The 26,484-nt window shown below is 39.1% G+C and overlaps 1 protein-coding gene across 1 annotated transcript in view; it reads right to left on the bottom strand.

Annotated features, from left to right (window-relative positions):
• LOC103149847 (DNA-directed RNA polymerase, mitochondrial-like) overlaps positions 1-26,154 on the bottom strand; it is a 37,494-nt gene extending 11,340 nt beyond the window's left edge. Inside the window, exons 1-12 of the mRNA XM_007569196.2 lie at positions 25,930-26,154; positions 25,041-25,139; positions 23,975-24,807; positions 23,018-23,151; positions 18,034-18,220; positions 14,866-15,015; positions 12,903-13,070; positions 12,501-12,671; positions 10,745-10,984; positions 7,715-8,500; positions 6,800-6,922; positions 6,390-6,512 (exon numbers count right to left, since the gene is read on the bottom strand). Coding sequence (XP_007569258.1) covers positions 6,390-6,512; positions 6,800-6,922; positions 7,715-8,500; positions 10,745-10,984; positions 12,501-12,671; positions 12,903-13,070; positions 14,866-15,015; positions 18,034-18,220; positions 23,018-23,151; positions 23,975-24,807; positions 25,041-25,139; positions 25,930-26,062 — 3,147 coding nt within the window. The 5' untranslated portion in view covers positions 26,063-26,154. The remainder of the gene's footprint in view (positions 1-6,389; positions 6,513-6,799; positions 6,923-7,714; positions 8,501-10,744; positions 10,985-12,500; positions 12,672-12,902; positions 13,071-14,865; positions 15,016-18,033; positions 18,221-23,017; positions 23,152-23,974; positions 24,808-25,040; positions 25,140-25,929) is intronic.
• Positions 26,155-26,484: the final 330 nt, after the last annotated feature.

Raw genomic sequence — 26,484 nt, 5'->3', positions numbered from 1 at the left:
AGACATGTGATTAACTTATTAAAGACCAGCTTTTGTTTTTCAAATGAATATAAGATATTTGAAAGACTTAAATTCATTTAAAAAGTAAGTTGGCCTTCAATATGTTAATTACAGGTCTTAAATGTTGTCTTTCCGTTGCTGTTTGATTTTGTGTATTATGTATCTAATACTAAGACAATTTAAAGACTTACTTTTAGATGGATTAATTTAAAACTTTTTGAAGATGCGCGGACACCCTCTACCGAGCCAATTATAATTTAACAAACTGTTTGGTAATAGTGATCAAAACAATGAAGGTGAACTAACGTTCAGAGGGTCATCTGCAGAGTCCAGGATGTCCTCCATGATGCTGTCGGCGTATTCCAGACGTCCCTGCAGTGAGCTCCTCTTCTTCAGCCCCGTCAAGTTGACCAAGTGAATCTTCAGCCAGTCCAAACCCTTGGGACCAAGAGGCTTCCCCTCAGCGAACACGAGCGTCGCCCGAGTCACATCACTCCCCAAGTGATTGAAATACGGGGGACAGGGGTAGGTGCGGCCCCTGAAGTCCATGTTGTGGGGAAACCAGAACAGCTTGTCCCGCATGTGGTGGGCAATGGAGAGTTTATAAAGAGCGTCCATTCGCAGGCTGTGCATCTCGCTGCACTTCTTCTTGGCATTGATCACCTCTCGTTTCATGTGTGCCTTCTCGCTGGCTGTGTAGTCGGGGTCTTGAGGGTTGAAGTGGGGTATTTTAGGGGCTTCTGACAGAGGTGGAGGGATGTCCAGCTTATCGCTGCCCCTGTCGTTAAAGATCGAGATGATTATGTCCAGAATTGGCTTGTTGACCCTCCAGGCGCAATTACTCAACTGGTTGAGCGAGTCAAAAACCGGGTGGAGATTCGGACACTTCTCCAGCAGTTCCTCGTGCTGCGTGGCCCCGTGCGTGGCGCGCATCAGCTTGGCCGGGGTGAGCAGGTAGGCGCCGAACTTCTCCGATGTCCACGGCACCGGAGGGCACAGCATCGGCATCACTGACGAGTCAAAGGTCAGCGTGGTCTCCATGGCTTCCTGCTGCATCTGTGTCAAGATGGGGTGTGGCTTGATGAAGCCAACCTGAAGGGAAAACCATGTGAAATGCAAGTGGAGTCTGAACTGATATGTAGGAATATTTGAGTTGCTCATAGAAAGAAAAATAAATAAATAAAAATCAGTAAAATAAAAAATAAATTAAAAAAAAGCATTTTAAAAAAGAGCTTGAGGCTTAATTGCTTCTCAAAAGTTTAGCAAATTGTTGTTGCCACCAATTGGTTTTTCTTTTCCACATCTATCCAGTCCTGGGAAATACCTACAGTTCTATCAGACTTTCCAAGAATGCATAACGCCATATTTTTAAATTATTTTACTCATATAAATATTCCCTTAAAGTTTAATGTAAAATATCTGTCAGAAGTCGTTGCTAGAGCAGATGGCTCGAGTAGGTTTGCTGTTATGCATATTGGGTCTGACTTTACTTAACATGCGTGAAGCAGTGAATAAAAAGAGCTTCATTTGTTGACTGTAACCTGACAGAAACACCCCAGCGTCACTCCAATGACTCAAACCTTCACGCTGTGCAGTAAAATCATTAGGATCCCCCCTGATGGGTTAATCACTATGGAGAAAAGGGTCTGAATCTACAAGAATAGAAAATTACACAAGAATTAAACTTGACTAGAGTATGTCTCACTGTCAAAGCGCATCAAGCTCAGCAACCCACACATCTCCCCGCTTCTCCGAGCGTGGTCACCTCAGCCTGCTGCAGGCTCCCACGGCAGTAAATCAGCGAGCCAATTAAGGGGACGCTGGAAAAAAAAAGGGATTAGGCCGGGCCCTATTCATCTTACTCATCTGCTACCACCACCATTCCCCACCAGGGGAAAGTGGTTTTTATAAATCACCCTCCTAGGAGCTTCATGCTGGATAGAAGGGCGCTCAAGTGTTCAAGGTAACAGGCTTTCTGAACAATCTTTGTGACAAAAGTGAAGGTCAAGTTCTTAAAGGTTGCTCTTTTTGTTTCTACTTCTTATTTCTTTGTTAATGAAAAGGTCAGCTGTACAGCTAGTTCACCGATAACTTTCTCAATTACTTAATGTAATTGTGTATAATTATCCCTAATTTAGGAGCTAATTTGACAAATTGGGAGGGCTAAAAATGGAACAGGTTTGTTCATTTGTTCTTTTATTCTTAATCCTCTGGAGAGCTTTTTCAGACAAGTTTTCAAAAACTTCTTTAACTTTTACTCTGAGTCACTAAAATAAGAATCCCAAACATCTGCACCTAAACAGTAGTGATTTTTTAAAAAGGTTCATGTGGCTCTATACCCTGCGCAGCATGTAAATGAGGGTGGCACAAACCCTTAAGAACCTACCTATACGTTTTTTTAATCAATTTCCAACAGATAACGACTAGCATAGCATGAATCAGGAAAGCTGTCAGCACACAAATTCAGATGTTTGACACTGTGAATGTATAAATCCAAACAGATTTCCTTTGTATTTCTCATTACCTATCACAACATAGTGACATCTATGAGTATCACAACATTTTATTTATTTATTTTTTTTATAAATGTTACATACTGCAGCTTGAAAAATCTATAAACCTAGGCAGATACTTCCACTGTCAGGTTACTGGCTCAGGGTCAGCTAGCACAGACCTGATCAGTTTTTGGCATCCTGCTAAAAAGCCGAGTGCGTGTCCAGCAGTTTTATGGTTACAGCTCGTTGCTGCGCCACACTCCAAGACAGGTTGTGGTTCTCAGCATAATTTCAACATGATTCCTTTGGAAATCTAAAATCATCACAGTGGGTCAGTAAATGCTCTTAGTCTCTAAAAAAAATATATATATAAAATTTTCTTCATACTGCCGCATTTGCGGTATCCTCTAATAACGACAAACACAATTCCTAGTTTAACCACTAAGGGTGACCGATAACCGTTGGCGTCAGGCTGTGCACATTTCCACAGTCCCTTGGACGTTCATCTAAAGTTCTGTGTGGAAAACAACCAACATGTTTCGAATCCAGTGGTGTTCTGCTTTGTGTAAGACTGACTCATCCTCCACCCGCCCCCCAACCTCACAAATCAAGATGATGTTCTGCATTTTCTTTGGTTTTGAAAAGTTAAAATTGCATTACAAACATCAATGCTGTAACTGTCTTTAAATGCAGATTATGCAGAAAGTTTGCAGCTACAAGAAAGTTCTCTCTTTTTTTTGTGAAAAGAGTGGAGTTGATACTTTGTGAAGCTCGCCCAAGTAAATTTCAAGTAAGGTACAATTACATCAGAGAGGCTGCACATAACAAAGTGGGTCTGTACCTGTCTGGTGCTGCGGAAGGTATACATGTGGTAGAGGATGGGGATGAGCTTTTTGTCATAGGCGGGGTTCAGGATGTCACTGTTAATTTTAAGATTCTTCACCATTATGTCCACAATGAAGGTTCCCAGCTCCAGCATTAGAACATACGGCCAACTTGTCTCTGCGCCCTGCAGCGTGGGTCCTGAACTCTGCTCCATCTCCAGTTTGCACCACTGCTCCCTTGGAAGGACATTGCACACCTGAAGGAAAACACCAGAACCTTTTTGACACTTTTATTTAAGTAATCTACATAAAGATTCCTAGCTTTGATGCACATCTACTAGCCTCAAAATTGGTGCATGGAAAAAATAAACATGCGAACTAATAACAGAGACAAGCAAGCAACACTTTTAGATGAGTTGCCTTGAAAAAAAATTATAATTGGCATTGTTTTAAACAACAAAGTTTGCATATAAATGACCTCAGATGGCAAAACAAGTACCTTAATAAACTTCCTCTCTTCCTAACAGGAGTTAAACAAGCATCCGGCTTGTTACAATTGTGATATTTTTAGCATCTTCCCAAGGGCGTATGAAGCCATCAAAACACAAAGTTAGGGACAAAGAGTGCAAACTCTCATTAAAGCAAGACAGTAAGTCAAATATTTCTCATTATCTATCACAAGATCAAGATGTAACAGAGCTGCTTGGTTTGCAAAGACAGAAAGATGCAAAACTTCATAACAATGTTAGATAAAAAAAAACAAAAAAACATCTTGTTTTTTCCAATCAGGGCTAAACTGAAATCCAGAGCGCAAGTGCAGAGTGCAGTCCACAATGCAATAAAAAACAAAGTGTTAAATATGACTAACAAAGCATAAAACATTGTTTTGTGGTGGGTATGGTTAAGCAGCAAATTCACTCCAAAGTCATTGGAAATGTGCAACACTAATGGATGCTAAATGAGCTGCACTCATAAGGACAATTGATATATATGCAATATGCAGCGTTACTGCAAACTCAGAAAATGTGTAGCTGTGAAAGCTTTAGTTCAAATGAGAGATTTCACAGAGGAGAAATTAAATAATTTTTACACTATAAGAAGATTGTAACAAAAACTGATTTTTTTTTTTTTTTTTACAATTTAAAGCCTTGTCCCAATGGACCGTTAACATCAAACATTCAGCAGCAGCATGTTGGGTTCCTGATTCAAATTTACTTTGGATTTACCACATGTACTAAATTCATTAAAAGGAAAAGTCGACATATAATTTAATTGACCTAAAAACTTTGCCAACATAGGTTAGACAATTTTATCTATGCATTTAAGGGTAAGCGCTGTAAAGCACAGTGATATTCAACATTAGTGTCTAGTTTAAAAAATATTGTTTTTGAAAACAGGAACTCCCACCTACTCCTGTTATTTAAAGATAACAGGAAATATCATCTGTCACAGCTGGAAGTGAAAAGAAAATTCTGGAGACATTCACCAGTAGAAACTGGTTAGCACCATCTTCAATGGCTGCACATTCCTGGACAAAACCTATTGAAGTACTTCCATACTGGCAGACGTCCACCCTGTTAATCTGATTTAAGACTGGCTGCTGCAGTGGAAATGATATGGGTTAAAAGCCAGTTTTCTCTGAAAGATTAACACAGTATAAATATACATCATCTATTTTATATATCATTCGCATAACAAACTAATCTTCTCAGGATTTAGGATGTAAAAAAAAAAATCTAATATATAATTATTTATTTATTTATTTTTTTTTACCTTGGTATCTTTGGCCAGCAGTTCTGTGTAGGCACCATAAATACTTTGCAGCTTTTCTACAATGCAATTCTGGTGCTTCTGTCTCACACAGTACTTGGTGTAGATCCTGTTGCCCAGATCATGAGCTAAAATCTTCAGGGACTCCCCACTAGGAGGCAGGTTAGAAACACTCTGCAGAAAATACAGAAACTTTAGTATTTAAAACACACATAGTAATAAATATAAATTGGAAACTTTTATTATTATCTGGTACAATACAATGAAACACATTAAGTTTGTACTGCAAAAATGACATATTTTTCCTCTGCATCCATGACATTTCTTTCAAACTCAGGGAAGTCTTAGTGACATTGTGGGCTTGAGACATTTTGTTATGCGGTCGGTACAACGGGCTCGTGTTACCTGTATCATAATGTCAACGTACTCCTTGTCCTCCAGCAGACAGAGATATGGATAAAGGTTAAGCTTGTAGTCCCTGGTGTTGGTTTTGGTCAGGATCATCTTGTTCTCCCTGAGCGCCTGGAGGAGAACCTTCTGCCACTGTGCCCGCTGTTCTGCCAGCAGTTCCCTCTGAGAGACAACACAACTGGAAGTCATCCACCGGAGAGAGCAAAAATAAAACGATCCCAACGCAAGAGACAAAAACACACACCAGGTATACTTTACTGGAGTCGCTGTGTGCGTGGGATATTGTTAGGGATGGTTTGGTATAANTTTATTTATTTATTTCAGTGTGGTCGTTTACTGTTTCAACGCTTGATGTCATAAACAGTATAATCGAATAATAACTGCAAAGCCCAGATGAAGACAAAGCCCACCAAAGCAGAGTTCTGCAGCAATCTCAAATTTATAGCGTTCAGTGTGAAGTTACAGTCACTGCCCTTAGAGGAGCAGAGGCTTGTCCTTGGTTCAGTTCAAATCCTGTTGTTCTGAAATGCCAGAAAGTCACAACTGGGACCAATTTAAGTGTTTCTGCAACCTGGGTGCTTTCATGCATGCACACACATAAACTTTAAAAGAATAACAAAGTGTCTTCTCTCTCCCCTCGACTTTGATGCAGAGCAAGAGAAACTAAACACTTTTAAATGCAAGACCTAAACTTAGAAACTTAAAAATATTCTCCATGCTCAGCTTGTCACTCACTTTGGGACTTAGTGAGTCATCTGAATAATAACCACTGAGCAACTGCAGCGTGCCTCGTAAAATCCCGTCTCCTGTTGTGTAACGTCAGGTTTTTGCAGAGTACAGGCTGGAACTAAATGCTGGCAAATTGCACAAAAAGCCCACCACTGCTCACCTGCTGGGCTACGCCGCTGTACACATCCTGGGGCACCTCGCAGGGCATGAGGTTGACTGAAGTCGCACCGATAACGTCTCTGCCAAGAGCTGCGTAGTGCTGGAGGCCGTTGCAGGAGCCGTCCTGAAAAAGAAAAAGTGAAGGACTGAGTATTCATTCCTTCACTCACTCATTCAACCTTTATTTATAGTGAAGACAAATAATAATATTAAACAGTTTCACAGTCTGTAGTCACATGCATTTTTAACCCTGTTTATGCCTCAAGCAATAACCAACACGACAACACCAAGTAGAGCTGTCAAAATAAAATGACAGGAAGATTTGGTAAAGATAATATTTCCTCCTTTGAGACACCTGTTAGAATGTCTACAAGTAATTTTAAAAGTTTTTTTTTTCTTTTTTCTCAGTACCTGGTGAACAGGAAAGTGAGAGACAAACTTAGTTGGATCGGGTGACCGGACTGCGTTGGCGATCTCCATGCAGCAGGCCAGTGCCTGCCATGGCTCATCGGCCTCCATCCACCATTTTTTGCCCTAAAAAGAGACAAAAAAAGGCACACACATAACAGATTGCTTTGATAAACATATGCAGAAAATACTGGTTACTGTTTGTTGTACAATTAGAGTATTTAGTCTTTTTAAAAACATCTCTATCAGCAGGGTTTCTGCATGTTTCACCAACTCATACTTAAGACCACTATGAAAGAAATGTAAGACCTATATCTCAGAAGAGACGTATGAACTTTGTCCAGCCAAGTGGCAATAACGTTGCCAGTTGAGACCCATAATAGACCCCAAAGGTCAACTTTTGGGTCTACCCCATGACAGTGGGGTAGACCCAAAACTCTTGCTAGCGAGCTAGCAAGAGTTGTTAGCAGTGAGTTAGCAGTAGCCTCGACCATTTTGAGTCAAAAAACTTAATGAAGATGTCCGAGTGACTCAGGCTTTTGCATGACAGAAAAGTCCCACAAGAAAAAAAATAGATAAAATATATGAGACTAAATAGTCCTGTCAAGACTAAGACATGTGATTAACTTATTAAAGACCAGCTTTTGTTTTTCAAATGAATATAAGATATTTGAAAGACTTAAATTCATTTAAAAAGTAAGTTGGCCTTCAATATGTTAATTACAGGTCTTAAATGTTGTCTTTCCGTTGCTGTTTGATTTTGTGTATTATGTATCTAATACTAAGACAATTTAAAGACTTACTTTTAGATGGATTAATTTAAAACTTTTTGAAGATGCGCGGACACCCTCTACCGAGCCAATTATAATTTAACAAACTGTTTGGTAATAGTGATCAAAACAATGAAGGTGAACTAACGTTCAGAGGGTCATCTGCAGAGTCCAGGATGTCCTCCATGATGCTGTCGGCGTATTCCAGACGTCCCTGCAGTGAGCTCCTCTTCTTCAGCCCCGTCAAGTTGACCAAGTGAATCTTCAGCCAGTCCAAACCCTTGGGACCAAGAGGCTTCCCCTCAGCGAACACGAGCGTCGCCCGAGTCACATCACTCCCCAAGTGATTGAAATACGGGGGACAGGGGTAGGTGCGGCCCCTGAAGTCCATGTTGTGGGGAAACCAGAACAGCTTGTCCCGCATGTGGTGGGCAATGGAGAGTTTATAAAGAGCGTCCATTCGCAGGCTGTGCATCTCGCTGCACTTCTTCTTGGCATTGATCACCTCTCGTTTCATGTGTGCCTTCTCGCTGGCTGTGTAGTCGGGGTCTTGAGGGTTGAAGTGGGGTATTTTAGGGGCTTCTGACAGAGGTGGAGGGATGTCCAGCTTATCGCTGCCCCTGTCGTTAAAGATCGAGATGATTATGTCCAGAATTGGCTTGTTGACCCTCCAGGCGCAATTACTCAACTGGTTGAGCGAGTCAAAAACCGGGTGGAGATTCGGACACTTCTCCAGCAGTTCCTCGTGCTGCGTGGCCCCGTGCGTGGCGCGCATCAGCTTGGCCGGGGTGAGCAGGTAGGCGCCGAACTTCTCCGATGTCCACGGCACCGGAGGGCACAGCATCGGCATCACTGACGAGTCAAAGGTCAGCGTGGTCTCCATGGCTTCCTGCTGCATCTGTGTCAAGATGGGGTGTGGCTTGATGAAGCCAACCTGAAGGGAAAACCATGTGAAATGCAAGTGGAGTCTGAACTGATATGTAGGAATATTTGAGTTGCTCATAGAAAGAAAAATAAATAAATAAAAATCAGTAAAATAAAAAATAAATTAAAAAAAAGCATTTTAAAAAAGAGCTTGAGGCTTAATTGCTTCTCAAAAGTTTAGCAAATTGTTGTTGCCACCAATTGGTTTTTCTTTTCCACATCTATCCAGTCCTGGGAAATACCTACAGTTCTATCAGACTTTCCAAGAATGCATAACGCCATATTTTTAAATTATTTTACTCATATAAATATTCCCTTAAAGTTTAATGTAAAATATCTGTCAGAAGTCGTTGCTAGAGCAGATGGCTCGAGTAGGTTTGCTGTTATGCATATTGGGTCTGACTTTACTTAACATGCGTGAAGCAGTGAATAAAAAGAGCTTCATTTGTTGACTGTAACCTGACAGAAACACCTCAGCGTCACTCCAATGACTCAAACCTTCACGCTGTGCAGTAAAATCATTAGGATCCCCCCTGATGGGTTAATCACTGTGGAGAAAAGGGTCTGAATCTACAAGAATAGAAAATTACACAAGAATTAAACTTGACTAGAGTATGTCTCACTGTCAAAGCGCATCAAGCTCAGCAACCCACACATCTGCCCGCTTCTCCGAGCGTGGTCACCTCAGCCTGCTGCAGGCTCCCACGGCAGTAAATCAGCGAGCCAATTAAGGGGACGCTGGAAAAAAAAAGGGATTAGGCCGGGCCCTATTCATCTTACTCATCTGCTACCACCACCATTCCCCACCAGGGGAAAGTGGTTTTTATAAATCACCCTCCTAGGAGCTTCATGCTGGATAGAAGGGCGCTCAAGTGTTCAAGGTAACAGGCTTTCTGAACAATCTTTGTGACAAAAGTGAAGGTCAAGTTCTTAAAGGTTGCTCTTTTTGTTTCTACTTCTTATTTCTTTGTTAATGAAAAGGTCAGCTGTACAGCTAGTTCACCGATAACTTTCTCAATTACTTAATGTAATTGTGTATAATTATCCCTAATTTAGGAGCTAATTTGACAAATTGGGAGGGCTAAAAATGGAACAGGTTTGTTCATTTGTTCTTTTATTCTTAATCCTCTGGAGAGCTTTTTCAGACAAGTTTTCAAAAACTTCTTTAACTTTTACTCTGAGTCACTAAAATAAGAATCCCAAACATCTGCACCTAAACAGTAGTGATTTTTTAAAAAGGTTCATGTGGCTCTATACCCTGCGCAGCATGTAAATGAGGGTGGCACAAACCCTTAAGAACCTACCTATACGTTTTTTTAATCAATTTCCAACAGATAACGACTAGCATAGCATGAATCAGGAAAGCTGTCAGCACACAAATTCAGATGTTTGACACTGTGAATGTATAAATCCAAACAGATTTCCTTTGTATTTCTCATTACCTATCACAACATAGTGACATCTATGAGTATCACAACATTTTATTTATTTATTTTTTTTATAAATGTTACATACTGCAGCTTGAAAAATCTATAAACCTAGGCAGATACTTCCACTGTCAGGTTACTGGCTCAGGGTCAGCTAGCACAGACCTGATCAGTTTTTGGCATCCTGCTAAAAAGCCGAGTGCGTGTCCAGCAGTTTTATGGTTACAGCTCGTTGCTGCGCCACACTCCAAGACAGGTTGTGGTTCTCAGCATAATTTCAACATGATTCCTTTGGAAATCTAAAATCATCACAGTGGGTCAGTAAATGCTCTTAGTCTCTAAAAAAAATATATATATAAAATTTTCTTCATACTGCCGCATTTGCGGTATCCTCTAATAACGACAAACACAATTCCTAGTTTAACCACTAAGGGTGACCGATAACCGTTGGCGTCAGGCTGTGCACATTTCCACAGTCCCTTGGACGTTCATCTAAAGTTCTGTGTGGAAAACAACCAACATGTTTCGAATCCAGTGGTGTTCTGCTTTGTGTAAGACTGACTCATCCTCCACCCGCCCCCCAACCTCACAAATCAAGATGATGTTCTGCATTTTCTTTGGTTTTGAAAAGTTAAAATTGCATTACAAACATCAATGCTGTAACTGTCTTTAAATGCAGATTATGCAGAAAGTTTGCAGCTACAAGAAAGTTCTCTCTTTTTTTTGTGAAAAGAGTGGAGTTGATACTTTGTGAAGCTCGCCCAAGTAAATTTCAAGTAAGGTACAATTACATCAGAGAGGCTGCACATAACAAAGTGGGTCTGTACCTGTCTGGTGCTGCGGAAGGTATACATGTGGTAGAGGATGGGGATGAGCTTTTTGTCATAGGCGGGGTTCAGGATGTCACTGTTAATTTTAAGATTCTTCACCATTATGTCCACAATGAAGGTTCCCAGCTCCAGCATTAGAACATACGGCCAACTTGTCTCTGCGCCCTGCAGCGTGGGTCCTGAACTCTGCTCCATCTCCAGTTTGCACCACTGCTCCCTTGGAAGGACATTGCACACCTGAAGGAAAACACCAGAACCTTTTTGACACTTTTATTTAAGTAATCTACATAAAGATTCCTAGCTTTGATGCACATCTACTAGCCTCAAAATTGGTGCATGGAAAAAATAAACATGCGAACTAATAACAGAGACAAGCAAGCAACACTTTTAGATGAGTTGCCTTGAAAAAAAATTATAATTGGCATTGTTTTAAACAACAAAGTTTGCATATAAATGACCTCAGATGGCAAAACAAGTACCTTAATAAACTTCCTCTCTTCCTAACAGGAGTTAAACAAGCATCCGGCTTGTTACAATTGTGATATTTTTAGCATCTTCCCAAGGGCGTATGAAGCCATCAAAACACAAAGTTAGGGACAAAGAGTGCAAACTCTCATTAAAGCAAGACAGTAAGTCAAATATTTCTCATTATCTATCACAAGATCAAGATGTAACAGAGCTGCTTGGTTTGCAAAGACAGAAAGATGCAAAACTTCATAACAATGTTAGATAAAAAAAAACAAAAAAACATCTTGTTTTTTCCAATCAGGGCTAAACTGAAATCCAGAGCGCAAGTGCAGAGTGCAGTCCACAATGCAATAAAAAACAAAGTGTTAAATATGACTAACAAAGCATAAAACATTGTTTTGTGGTGGGTATGGTTAAGCAGCAAATTCACTCCAAAGTCATTGGAAATGTGCAACACTAATGGATGCTAAATGAGCTGCACTCATAAGGACAATTGATATATATGCAATATGCAGCGTTACTGCAAACTCAGAAAATGTGTAGCTGTGAAAGCTTTAGTTCAAATGAGAGATTTCACAGAGGAGAAATTAAATAATTTTTACACTATAAGAAGATTGTAACAAAAACTGATTTTTTTTTTTTTTTTTACAATTTAAAGCCTTGTCCCAATGGACCGTTAACATCAAACATTCAGCAGCAGCATGTTGGGTTCCTGATTCAAATTTACTTTGGATTTACCACATGTACTAAATTCATTAAAAGGAAAAGTCGACATATAATTTAATTGACCTAAAAACTTTGCCAACATAGGTTAGACAATTTTATCTATGCATTTAAGGGTAAGCGCTGTAAAGCACAGTGATATTCAACATTAGTGTCTAGTTTAAAAAATATTGTTTTTGAAAACAGGAACTCCCACCTACTCCTGTTATTTAAAGATAACAGGAAATATCATCTGTCACAGCTGGAAGTGAAAAGAAAATTCTGGAGACATTCACCAGTAGAAACTGGTTAGCACCATCTTCAATGGCTGCACATTCCTGGACAAAACCTATTGAAGTACTACCATACTGGCAGACGTCCACCCTGTTAATCTGATTTAAGACTGGCTGCTGCAGTGGAAATGATATGGGTTAAAAGCCAGTTTTCTCTGAAAGATTAACACAGTATAAATATACATCATCTATTTTATATATCATTCGCATAACAAACTAATCTTCTCAGGATTTAGGATGTAAAAAAAAAAATCTAATATATAATTATTTATTTATTTATTTTTTTTTACCTTGGTATCTTTGGCCAGCAGTTCTGTGTAGGCACCATAAATACTTTGCAGCTTTTCTACAATGCAATTCTGGTGCTTCTGTCTCACACAGTACTTGGTGTAGATTCTGTTGCCCAGATCATGAGCTAAAATCTTCAGGGACTCCCCACTAGGAGGCAGGTTAGAAACACTCTGCAGAAAATACAGAAACTTTAGTATTTAAAACACACATAGTAATAAATATAAATTGGAAACTTTTATTATTATCTGGTACAATACAATGAAACACATTAAGTTTGTACTGCAAAAATGACATATTTTTCCTCTGCATCCATGACATTTCTTTCAAACTCAGGGAAGTCTTAGTGACATTGTGGGCTTGAGACATTTTGTTATGCGGTCGGTACAACGGGCTCGTGTTACCTGTATCATAATGTCAACGTACTCCTTGTCCTCCAGCAGACAGAGATATGGATAAAGGTTAAGCTTGTAGTCCCTGGTGTTGGTTTTGGTCAGGATCATCTTGTTCTCCCTGAGCGCCTGGAGGAGAACCTTCTGCCACTGTGCCCGCTGTTCTGCCAGCAGTTCCCTCTGAGAGACAACACAACTGGAAGTCATCCACCGGAGAGAGCAAAAATAAAACGATCCCAACGCAAGAGACAAAAACACACACCAGGTATACTTTACTGGAGTCGCTGTGTGCGTGGGATATTGTTAGGGATGGTTTGGTATAACAATTTTACTGATGAAAGTGGGAAAAACACATTATGCATCTTTCCAAAATGAGATTTTGAAAAATAAAAAACTGGGATAGGCTTATTCCAAATAGACTCGTGGATAAACAGACAATGCAAATGAGGATAGACTCATTTTCCTGGATATTTGACTCTGGAAAAAGGAGATATAACACAAACAAACATATTTGTATCCATCGGTTTGGAAAACCAAAAAAAGACTAACAGACAGTAAAGCCTTCCATTTTATTTAGCTGTGGTACAGTTAAGATATTGATTTTACTTAAGTAGCAGCTTTTATAAATCTTAGACTGATGCAGCTTAATATCTCATCTAAATGATGCACAGACAAAATAAATTTTAAATTTGATTTGGTCTTGAATGCATCCAAAGATGGAAAGTATATGAGAAATGAGGACAGATTGTAAGGGAGTGGAAAACAGATGAATGCAAATGCAACGTGATTAATTTATGCATGTGCTAATTAACCTGTAGCAACTTTTTCATCAGATAGAAATATCTAGTATGACTATTAACACCCAGTCAACAGCCTGGGGAGGTGGCAGAAACACAAAAAAATTAAATTATGTTATTTTCAACTGTGCAAAACTATTAATACACTAGAATGATTTTACATTTTGTCAAATTAAAGAGCAGTGTGTTTTAAAATAGACCATTATTTTAATTATTTTAATGCACAATTGCAAAGTGGATGGTAAACTGAACGTTAAAAAAAATCATGAACTCACCTGGATAACAATTTTAAGTCTTGCCAAATTAAATTTAGGTCTGGTCATTTGAAGACATTCATAAACTTTAAATTAAACAACTCCATTGACTTTTATGTTTCTTGACTAATATTCCCTAACAAATCTTTTGACAGAAGAGCTCTGTATGGGTTCATGCAGAGCTTAAGATACAAGTGGACTCCACTTTACATTCAAGTGTAGATGTGTTGTATGACATGAAATCCTGATAAATAAATAAATAAAAAACAATAAAAACTGACATTTGCAGTTGTAGCAAATTGCTAAAGAGCTGAAGGGATTTAAATGCTGCAACCTTCAAGAGTAAGAAAAAGTAAAACCTTTTATTCCAGATACCAGTGTTAATGCTATGGCAAGCTTTGTTGATACAAAGTTTTAATATCTTTCACCAAACTGAATTTGTGTAAATTTAATAGAACATCTTGGCTAAACAAAATGACCTAAGCATTGTTATTGAGGGAATAAGCGGTTCTTTCTTCCACAGGTTTAAGTGTCACAGAAGTTTGAACGAAGCAGAAACACCGGTTCAGACTTTGGAGCGAGAGGTGACTGCACGTTCTCTCCAGAGGGGCTCCATTACAATGCATAATTATTCAGCGCTGGCAGTCTGTAAATGCTGCCGGACCACCAGGGACTCTCTGCCTGCTTGCTTCCCACATAGCCCATCTGCAGAGGCAGGCAAGCCAGGCCTGGCTGCAAATGCCAGAGTTGAAGAAAAGGCTGAGCACAAGAATGGGACACCAGATACCAAAAGGCATCAAGCCTGGATATAAATTATTACAAGGATGACCCAAGAGGACTTTAACCCTACGAGTTTAAGCTGTCAGTACAACATATGGTTTTGTTTTTATAGGTTGAAAACATGCAGCTGGGGAGTATAGTTACCATTTTAACCATGTTTTCGGTGACGGGCTTCATCGCCTCGACAGAGTCGATGGTGACGGTGCAGGCCTGCTCCACGCTGAGCTGATGTTGAAAACGCCTCTGCAGATCCTCCTGAGTGAAGTCGAGTTTGGGATAAGTGTGATGGTCCCTCTACAACAGAAACAAAATCCAGACAGACACACAAGATAATTTAAATAATGTCACCAAGCCTAATTCCACAAAAATAGAATCTTGATGAGTCTGAAGCAAAAGCTTCACTGCTAAATAATTTTTAAAGTCCATTGAAATGGAAAACACACTCCCAGCTAACCCTGTGCTTGTTTGCGAACCAACCGGTCCATTCATAAGGCTCAGTTGAGTGTTACACAACAGAGTAGAGAAACAAGCGTCTTGGATGAAATGTTTGCCAGCAGACGATTGGAGGTTACCTCGTTTAAACTCGCAGGTGCATAAAAAATTAGCCTTTGCAGCAGCTTCACACCGGCTGTGCGGTGCTGCGTGCTGCACGTTGCACAATCAACATGTCTGATGCACAGCTGCTGTGTCTCAGCTATTATCTGTGCAATGTTGCATGATTGCGGAAAATAGGACTTTCCCAATCCATGCTTGTAAGATTAAAAGTTTTAACAGCGGACATTTGACCTAGTGTCCCAAAAAGGTTGAGCCCAGTCTCCTCCATAATGGTAAAATTATGAATTCTGACCAATAATTTTGGTAATCCAAGCTTTCTCTATTTGTGGTTCACTAGAATTTTAAAGTCCAATGTCTTCAGAAACCGCTGAAAGGGACAACAATAGTCACAAAAGCATCAACCATGGAGCAACTGTAGAAGGTGGCCTGGCTGCGATGTGTTCACATGGATAGGCCAGTCTTACCTGGGGAACACATGGCATCAAGAAAGAAAAGAAAGAAAGACAACTGCATAGAAAGAAGAAAGAAGACAAGTCTGTGGAGGCAATGTAATGTCCTGAGTATCATATAATACAAATTGTTCCAGACAACTATTTTAGTAAAACCATCAACCAACCTTTGAGATGGCTAGAATGCAGAGAAAATGGGTATTTAAGTTATCCAGAAAAGCAGACTCAAGATATTTAACCGAGTGGAATAAAGTTTGAATAGGGAAGTAAGCACTATTTAGTTCCTGCATGGTTAGCGTGATTAACAGCAACGAAGGCCAAAATAAATCAATGAGAAAAAAACGCATCAGTCTCTGTAGACACGTTGAAACTAGATCAAACTGCATTTTGTACGATCCACAGCTTCATCAAAATTCATTTTCACACCAACAAACAATGTTCTAATTAGACCGGGCTTCTGCTGCAAACAGCGAATCAAAACTCTCCAGAGGCCGTCCGGGCTGCTCCTCTCTTATCTAGTTATTTGGACGGGCTTTAAGCTCTTGTGACCTGCCAAAAAGTCAGAGTCGTGGTTGGGTAATTTACCTGTACGAAGGCTATCAAAGTCGCCGTTAAAGAAACAGGCACATTTAACCTGCTCTCATATTTCAGAAGAAGCCAAAAATATCAATAACCCTAGTAGATTCAAGTTTAAAAAATGTATTAATTAATTTGACCAATAGGTTTCTTCTGACTGGTAGTAACATGAATATACTGCTCTCATTTGTTATCAGAAAAAAAAATCATTGCTTGAACAAAAATATTTTTAATTCTGCCAAGTTTATGGATAAATAATCTTGGTTTAGCTATACATGTCTTAATAGATTAAAAGGTGCTTTCAATTTTAACATTTTATAATTTTAGGACACAAAAAAATTGCTGGCTTCAGTGGTAAACTCTTCGCCAAGATTTTCACGTTGACAGTAACGATTTTTATTTTTCTTAGATTTTTTTTTGTCAAAGTATGAATGACAGCGCTAGACTCTCATCATGGCTCTGATTGATTGTTTCTGACTAATCAGTGTACTCCTGCACAGATTCTCTGTTATACTGTCAGGAAATAGTGAAAGATTCAATAAATATGTAAAAAAATAAAATAAAATAAAGAAAAATACTGTCTGTAAAATTTACATGCTACAGCTTTAAACCCCTTAAAACTTTATTTGGAAAACTTGAGTAATTTTGTTGAGTCATCTTAAATAGGTTCAGCTAGTGCAAATTTGCTTTAAAGTATAAGCCTCAAATCAAACACAATCACAAATGAAAATGAATATGAGTGACGACGTAACGAAGTCCGTTTTAAGAAGGTAAGACACAACTCCCTACAACAACAATGTAAGAGGTCGTAAAGAAGTGGATTACCATCCCGTTTTTGCTTATAGAGGTCAAGTGAGATTAGATTAGATGGCCTGTATTTATTGATCCCAGTAGCTAAGAAGCTAATAAATCACATACTGATGCAACATTTTGGCAATATTTTTCTTTAAATAAATAATGACTGGGTATAATACATCATGTCTTGCTGTTCATTTGTAGTTGGATATACTGGCAGTAGCCTTAGCACCAGGTAAAGACAAGATGAGTTTTATTAAACACATAAAGGAGGGCCTACTTTCCTTGTATCATCACTGCATGACCTCAGGATTTAAAAAAAATAAATAAAATCACACAACACATGCCGTTAGCAGCAATCTAACACAATCAGGCCAAAAATATGACAATCAGTCAGAAGACAAGTAAAGTAAAAAAAGAAAAAAAAAATGGTGCATGGACACAGGCTAAAAATACAACAATTGTTCAAAAAGCTGCTGATGAGTCACGTGACATGCCTAAGAAGAAAGGGAGGTGAGAATAAAGTAGGAGAGGTGAGAGGAAGAGAGGCAACACAAGCAGAGAAGCCATTAGACAGCAGAGCTGGGTGACTATAAATAGGCCTGTGCTTTTCTGGTTGTTAAGCGGTGAAAATCAAATCTATCGTAGTCACACTGGAGTCTTCTGACAGCTTACCCCACTCTCTGGTGCTTCACCTGACAAAGCATATTGGACACAAAACTGCCACAAAATAATCTACATCCCAATTAGCTGCCTAAATTAGCTAGATGCACTGATTAACTTTAACGAAGGCATCAGTGTTTGTTTTTTGTTTCTATTTGGATACTCATTGAACAGTAGTTAAAAGAGAAATATCGGAGCTTGCGGAAAATGTGAGTGCAACGTATCGCCGCCGCCACTGGCGAATGATCAGCCGCTGAAACTCTACACGACTTACATTTGTGTAGAAGTCCTTAACAAGTGGTGAGGAACTCTGGCTTGCGTTCAGGGTGAGGCTGGGCTCATAGTCTGGTCTTACAGTCTGAACTGCCTTCAGCAGCATGTCCCTTTCATCTTGTCGGAAAACGCACTCCCTGAACAGATCGTCCACAGACAGCCCATCCTTCTTCATTTGATCCAGACACCTGGACAACGAGACACAGCCAGAGGGTGGGAGGTTATTTTCTTTCCTGCAATTTGTGATTTATAGACAGTCGTGGGTTTTTTTGTTTGTTTTTTTTCCCCACAGGCTGATCTGATTTTCTGTTTTATCTAAAGGTTTTAAAGTCTCTTTTAGAAATTGTAACACAGGCAAACTTATATGAATAAACTTAGTTTTAATTCAGCAAACTTTTCACCGTGAATCCAAACATTTTTCAGATTTTTAGCGCATCAAAGAACATGGCGGCTGCCAAAGCTTTTGCAAGATGAAAAAAGTAGAGGTTGTTGCGTTAAATTAATCTGAAACAAGAAATAAAATTTCAACATTTCACCAGTGAGAGCTGATCTCAACCCCTGGGTCACTGATTTGTTCTGTAGCTCAAATTCCTGTTGAGTTTCATTGGAAACAGTCAGAAAATGTATGTAAAAAATGTTATTCGAATAAAAGCTTTGACCTGGAAGTTAGGAAAAATATTGTAAAAGACAAAGGATTCAAAGAATTAAAATAAATATTTCTTCTTAAAAGTATATCAAATAACAACCTCTGGAAGTACAGGTTTATTGTTTTGTTAGTTTGCTTTGTGCGCACGTGTTTTTGTAATAGAAAATATCACAAAAGAACTTTTCAGCACAGTCATGTTTGCTTTGTTTTCATGCATTAGAGAACAATATACAGAATATTTAAACGTAAATCTGGATACAAAAAAAAATACACAAAATAAAATAATAAAAGCAACAAGATCCAATACTCCTGTTAACATTTTCTTTATGACAGTATTGAACAGAAAAATATTGGATAAAACTATATGCAGGTTTTAGACTATTTTATGTGAGGCATTTCTATAGCTATGTAAAAACTCAAGAAATACAATTAAATTAAACAGCTGCTACTAGATGTAGTTGCACAAAATAAATAATTAGAGTTGATGGTGCTGGTTATATATGGATTTTCTTTAGAATATAGACTCATGTATTAGTTTTTGTATCCAGTTCCTTTCTTGTAATTACAATAGCATTTCATGAAACGACATTTTTAACTGCAAAGTAGACATCACACACTTCTACAGAACCCAGCCCATTAAAACGCGTGACGTAGATTTTCAGAAGTGTCCCACTTTATGGTTGTTATGTCAGATCACAATTTGAAAGTTCACGACATCTGACCTGCCTGCGGATGCTGGAATAATAATGACCTGCCAACTATCTGATTAATTCAGATTTAAAAAGGAACAAGAAAAAAAAAAATCCAAGGCAAAGTGCTACAGAATATAAATTTGGGCATTTGCATCGACAATCCTTCTGTCAGGCCGAACAGTTTGATCCGGGCCCAGATGGCTCCTGACAACAACAGTGAAATTTATATTTGAATAGAATCACCAGGAGATCTCCCTGAGGGAGAAAAAAGTCTTCATTACTGAATCCAGATTATATCAATGAGCAAGCGCTCTGTTGAATATAGATGAAATGTTTAATAAAATCTTTCTATAAGTGCAGTGCCTCACCAAAGTATTTGTACCACTAACTTCTCCACATTTTGTCACGTTTCAACCACAAACTTCCAATGGGATTTTATGTCTTAGACCCAAACAAAGCAGATTATACATCTAATACATTGTACTGAAATAAAAGTATCCCCCACAGCGTGAACTGAAAACTGGACTGACTGCTGTGTTTTTTATGATTCTGTTTGATCGCTAATGTTTTTACAGAAGAGATGTATTGATACTACTCAGATAAAGTTACAGGGAGTTCCATTTATTAATTAGCCGACCATGGAAGGTATCCTTTTGTATTGGATTTTATTTAAGGGTAGCACAGTGAAGGGGTGGAATGAGAATATATGCGAAACTGTATTTGGTAAACATTCGGAAAATCACTTCACAGTCATGCCCTACTTTGAGTTGCTGAGCCACATAATATCCCATTAAAATGCATTGACCTCTATGGTTTGAATGAGACAAACAGTGACAAACATTCACACATCATCAATATCCCTGCAAGGCTCTGCAAATTAAATATTTGTTCTTTAAAGATAAATTGGTTTAGCTGTTCAAAAGATTTTGTTCTTTAAAAAAAAAGATTTAGTGCCCTGGAAGCATCTTTAATTTAAACATTTTACTCTGAATGCATCATATTTATCATGCTCACTCATTAGGCTGTAGGCTGGCTGTATTTCACCCAATAGCTTAAAAAATGAATGTTTGCAAAACTTTCAGGCAAGATAAATACAACGTTGACTTAGGTGCGTTTGCTTGCAGTGCCCCCTAGAGGCCACCAAAACAACAACACCACCAAGCCGAGAGGAGGGAGCGAGAAGAAACCCATTTATCACCAGTCACAGAGGACAGCAGAGCTCTGCTTCATCCTGCACACACCTTTTACTCCAGACAATTATAAATAACAGTGAGCTAATTAACGTCAGGAGAAAACCCTGGCTCAGCAGCTTCCACCTATTAAAAACTAATCAGAAGAGAGCTGGGATCTGTTTGTCACCGGCAAAAACAAAAGCACTCCGCAGCTCGAGATAGACGCACGGCGATGCAAAGGGGGTCACGGCATTCTCTCCTCCCGCCTTGGAGACACTCGTGTTGAAACGTGCAATTTTGGTCTGAGCAAACGAGAAAGCCTCGAACAAAGGCAGGATTAGTCTGGGAGCTGGCAGTGTGGTCCAGAGGAACAAAGAGGGCAGAGAGGTTGACAGATAGAGCATAATCAGCCTGGTGACTGCTCTGCTGCACCCTGGGGAACGCAGAGCTCTGGAGGACACAGCGCTTTCAAAAGGAAATCTTAAAGGGATGAGTGCGTGTGTCTCTGTGAGAGAGTCGCAAACTATAAAAGGGTACATTCAGGGTAAGGATGTGGCAGAAGTGACTTAATAGGAGAGAAAAATTTGAGTGCGGGCAGGGGCGGGGGGAAGAAAAAAAAAACTGACTAGGCTCAGGATGATAATGAGGAAGTTAAAATAAAGGAAAGACTGGGGAAAGAATGCAACGCTGCAGAACCACAATGTCATGTTTGGATCAGCTTACACTGATCGATGGACCAACCCAATCTCGCTGCCAACCTTATCGGCCTGCTACATGGCCTGCTATTGGACCGCACAGCATAGGGCGATGTTCCCAGTGTGTGCGTGTGTGTGTTCATAGGTTCCTGCGTGTGCCGTTACTGAAACAGGAATCATATGAGGATATGAATAGGACACAGTTTTACATTACGAATGCAACCGCATCAAGTGCATGGGACCCTGAATGGAACAAAATGTCCCATAAATCAGTCATCGATCAGGCTTTTCATGTTAAAGATGGTTAAGCTGGGTAAAAAGGGAAAGCAGGTTTTATGTTTTATTGAAATGAGGCTTGATAAAGGGGAACAGACTCCTACTTTGTCTAAATAATCACATTTCAAGAGTTAAACATGAAACTCTCTAAAAGATAATATGTGTGGCCCGTGTTAATCTACACCACTGTCAGTTTCCCTTTACAATTCAGAGAGAAAAAAGATGACAGATGCAACATTTACTGCTAGCACCAAGTTCTGCTTTTTTTTTGGAAGTCAGCATCTTTGATAGAGGTAACCATTTTAAACTCAATCGAATAAGCAGATTTCTACTGAACTTCAAATAAAGTGCATAAAAAATGACTTATGTGCTCTTGGACTGAAATGCTTGATTCATTAGGCTTGATTCATCTTACGAGCAGGCAAAGAAAACTTACTAAAATAATAGACTCTAAGTGTCGGTTTTGATTGCTAACTTTAGTTAGCAAGTTGTAAACAACTAGAGATAAACCAATCAGGCTTTGATTTGCCAACACCAATGTCTAATTTTCTTAAAATTTGGAAGACCTGTCCAGGATTCTCTGTATCTCTCTTCATCCCTCTGTGGGACTTTTCAAGTGATTTCCATTTCCATAAAACCTGATCTTTGTTCAAGTCGCAGAGAGATGGTTCCTCTGAATCCCTATTAGCCTTGTTGAAATAGTATATGGAACAAAAAACATTGTTGTCTCATACCCATCACCCACTTTGTATGTCTTTTGTATTATATTTTCAGTCTGTTCCCTTTGTTTACCTCATTTTGTATGTGTCTGTGCAGAAATAATAAATAAACAGGGTCTATGTAGTAATATGCATTGAGATAAATTAAAGAGGAAACTCACTATATCCTGCAGCCACAATAACTCCAGACTAATCTTATGTGCAGCACAAAATACAAATAAAATCTAATAGTGGGGAGCAGACCGACTAATAAATGGCAACTGATGCAAAATGCAAACAGAGCAATTTTGCTGCATGGACTTTTCTCTCTTGAAGTCATGAGCCTTGTCGCACAGATTCATTAAAAAAAAAAAAAAACGCTCAACACTGACAGTCTGGCAGACATTTGTTTCACTTGCTTTTCGAGATTTGCAACAACAACAAAAAAAAGATTAAAATAAGAAATGGATAGTAAATGTGCAATTGTCCAAAAGATATTATTAAACAGATGCAATTTAATTACATGAGTCAGCATTTAAGGTAATGATGAAGCTGAGGAGTGTACCAAACAGCAACTGTATCTTCCAAAAGGAAATACACTACCAGACACAAACAGCCAGAGTATGACCCCTGGTGGCAAAACTCTGGTATTGTTGCTACGGTTCTTTGCCTAGAGATATTTTTCTTACCCAGTTAATGTCAACATTTCTAAATAAATCTATTTAAAAAATACAAAATACTATAATACTAAACCAATTTCTTCGTAATCTTGGTTTGCATACTGATGTGCACATTCGCAAACGTACCTCGAAATTACTTTTGGGGGGCAGTTTTTATTTCGGCCCATGCACTCCAGTGCAGCAGAGTAGGAGCTCACGTTTGGCTTCAGACCAGCTTCTTCCAGCAGAATGAAGATCCGACCGATCTGATTCAACGTGCCCTGAAGAGAAGAGAACCACGATTATGTGTTTGAGAAAAATGTTCCTCGCTTTATGCTTGATAACACACAAAAAAAGAAAGGAAATTAAACCTAAAAAAAAAAAAAAAAGACACAAACCTCTAATATCTGAAAGCCATACATAAAAGTGTAAAAGCATAGTTGGCTGAAACCGTAATACAAATACATGAAAGACGCTAATCTCCTTGTGACTTCATAACAACTGTAACATGCTTTCAAAGATATTAACTCCACCATGAATCAATTTTTAATTTTTCACAATCACCAGCTGTGGCGTAACTTATCAGAATTTGATGTGTTAGACCAACATATACTACTTCATCACTGTGAAGTCTAATGAAAATGGTTAAATGCTTTTAAAATTTTGTCCAACTAAAAATCTGAAAAGTGTGTCATAAGTTTGGATCCATCCTCCTGTACTCTGGTAGTCGTAAATAAACCAATAATTTTCAATGTATTGGTTTAGCTAGGGAAACTTAATGAACCGCCAGCAACACATCAAAGATGTAAAACGACGCAGCCTTGTAACCTTAAAGAGTTAGGTTACAAAACAACATGGACTTTGAACGTCTCACAGGAAATTGTTCAACCTATAATTTGAAAATGGAAAAAAAGATATGAATATAAATAGGATATTGTCAAGAAAAGTGGTGAAACCAGCAATATTTTTTCCTTCCACTTCACATTTACGCTCTAGTTGGTGAAAGCTTCGTTATATAAAATCCAAATAAAACCTGCAGAACTTTGCTGTTGTCAAGGAAACGGCAGCGCATTAACCCTCTAAAATCGGATGTTTGGCACTTACCTTTTTGGCCCACACCCTCATCATAATGTTGTAAATATCTGTGGTAAGCTGTTTACGTCGACTCATAACTCTGTGCTGACTGAGCAGGAACCTTTGCGAGCGCTCGACGTCCCCCATAAACACGCACGCCTCCAGGTAGCAGCGGATGCTGAGCTGGATGTCCGCGCAGGAACTTCTCGTGCTGCTCTCCTGGAAGCGCTCCATTGTACTCAGACATATCCGTTGCTGTGCCTGCTCATTGAGTCTTTTTTCAAGCTCCTCAATCTCAGCCAGGTCTCCGTCCTCTGGTTTATTTGTTGCGTCCTTGTCAGAAACTTTACTTTTGGAGTCTCTCCGCTTCTGTTTAGATGTTTTAAGTGCCTCGGCTGCTTTTGATGAGGTGGCGGCTGTTGTTACTGCGGCTGCTGAAGAAACCGAGGGGCGGATTTCGTCTGACAGCTTCGTGCCACCTCTCCTCTTCTTTGCGGTAGAAGATATAGTTTTATATGTTGTACTTGTGGGCATTAAGCTACTTCTGCTAGCTTTAGATTTCCCCGGTAGCTTTTCTTTAGGGTTTCTCTGCATTTTCTGCTGGAGGATCTGCTGTTTCTTAAGTTTATTTTTCTTCTCCTCAGATAATTTTTCCATCCAGCGACTCGGCTGAGACTTGGAGGCCCTTTTTGTAACCGCCTGCCCAGATTTAGGAATGTCGCTTTTGTCTTTAGAGGATCCTTTGAGAGTCCTTACAGATGAAAGACCTCCCCGAAAAGAAGGAGATTTAAGAAACTGGACTTTTGCATGTTGGACATCTAAAACGACGTCAGATTGGAGTTGCTGTATCCTGGCTTCAAGGACTGTGAATAGGAAAGGGGAGGGAAATATCACATTACACTGAAATGACACAAAACACAGCACAACTTCAGAGGGAAACTTAAAATATGGTTTGCTACGTGTCTGGTAAAACATTGTTTTATCAAAACTGGAGCTTGCCTTGCAACATGCATTGTGTGTGTAAGTCCTCTAAAAGCCGATTCTCCAATTCTTTTTTGTTAATTAAAAGTGATATCTGCAATCTAAGTCAACATACCATCTAACAACTGAGACTGTTCATGAACACGTTTCTTTGCATCCTCTGATTTCGGGATTACAGACGAAATATTTCTTCTTTGTAGGTACAATGGTGTTTCTGGAAGAAAGAAAAAACAAAAAGAAACAAACAAACACAGTGTGGTTCATCTCTCCGACATAAACATGCTTGTAATTCTCAAAAACTAACATTTTGTTTTTCATTCTTGATCTGAAGCAGATATTCAAAAAACGTGCATTTGTAAATGTTCTTTCTCAATTCTCTCGCTACTTTCCATTTTCATAATGCCACTACAACTCTCATCCAGTCAGTGATATGAACACAAAACACGGAAACATAAGGGACAATTCATTCAGCTGAAAGACTACACTTACAATACTATATCCGTGCACATCTATGAGGTTGCAATACTGCATCACTAGTATATTGACACCGAAACTCTAAGGTCACATGTATGTTTTAAAGTATAAACTCAAAATATCCCGCAGTGACACACAAAAAGAGAAAACCTCGTGTTGCTACATGATCTGGAACCTCAGTCTCTGGCTCAAGGACGAAGAGACAAGAAATTTTAAACCACCAACCATCAAGATACAGCAGTAGAAGTCATCGTCGAGAATAATAGTTGGTGATGAACTGTGTGTATTCGTTTGAAAACATGTGATTTTATCACTTTGTTTGCCAACATCAAGGTAAGAACGTGGACCAACCACGAAGCTAACAAAGCTACTCGATGAAGGACGAATAATTGAGGTTTTGAGCAAAACCAGAGTATTAGTGAAATGAAAGGTAGAAACTATATTAAGGGTAAGACGCGAAGACATGAGTAAACTTTTCATGGAGGATAAACTGGTATCCCTCAGGAACAGAGTTCCCTTCTGCGGCTTACCTGAAATCCGTCTGACTGCGGCGCTTCTCACAGAGACACACAGCTGGCAGCGGTCCGCAAAACACCTGCGAACGTCCGCTAAACTGCGCCGACCGAGGCATTTGGCGAGAGAGCAAGCTCGGAGAAGAGACATGTTGACATGTAACAGCCGCGTTACTCCAAGAGCACTACGCTGCCATATTGGAAAAGACTTAGCTAATCGGCAGCCGAGATAATGTCCCTTTCGTCAGGCCTGATGAGAGGAGTTCAGATAACATCGAACAGCGACTCGAGGAATATGGAGGTAGATATGTTAAAACATACAACATAAATACAAGTTATTATTATTATTATTATTATTATTATTATTATTATTATTATTGTTGTTGTTGTTGTTGTTGTAATATGTTTTTTTTACTCTATTACTGGTATTATTCATATTTAGTAGTTGCAGTTGGTAATACTGTTGCTGCTGCTAGAAATATCTTCTTCTTCTTCTTCTTCTTCTTCTTCTCATTATTATTATTATTATTATTATTATTATTATTATTATTAGTAGTAGTAGTAGTAGTAGTA

Source organism: Poecilia formosa, unplaced genomic scaffold (assembly GCF_000485575.1).
Source record: "Poecilia formosa unplaced genomic scaffold, Poecilia_formosa-5.1.2 Scaffold237, whole genome shotgun sequence".
Lineage (NCBI taxonomy): Eukaryota > Metazoa > Chordata > Actinopteri > Cyprinodontiformes > Poeciliidae > Poecilia > Poecilia formosa.
Note: the sequence above shows the minus strand (reverse complement) of the source record. Positions and strands in the feature narration are given on the sequence as shown.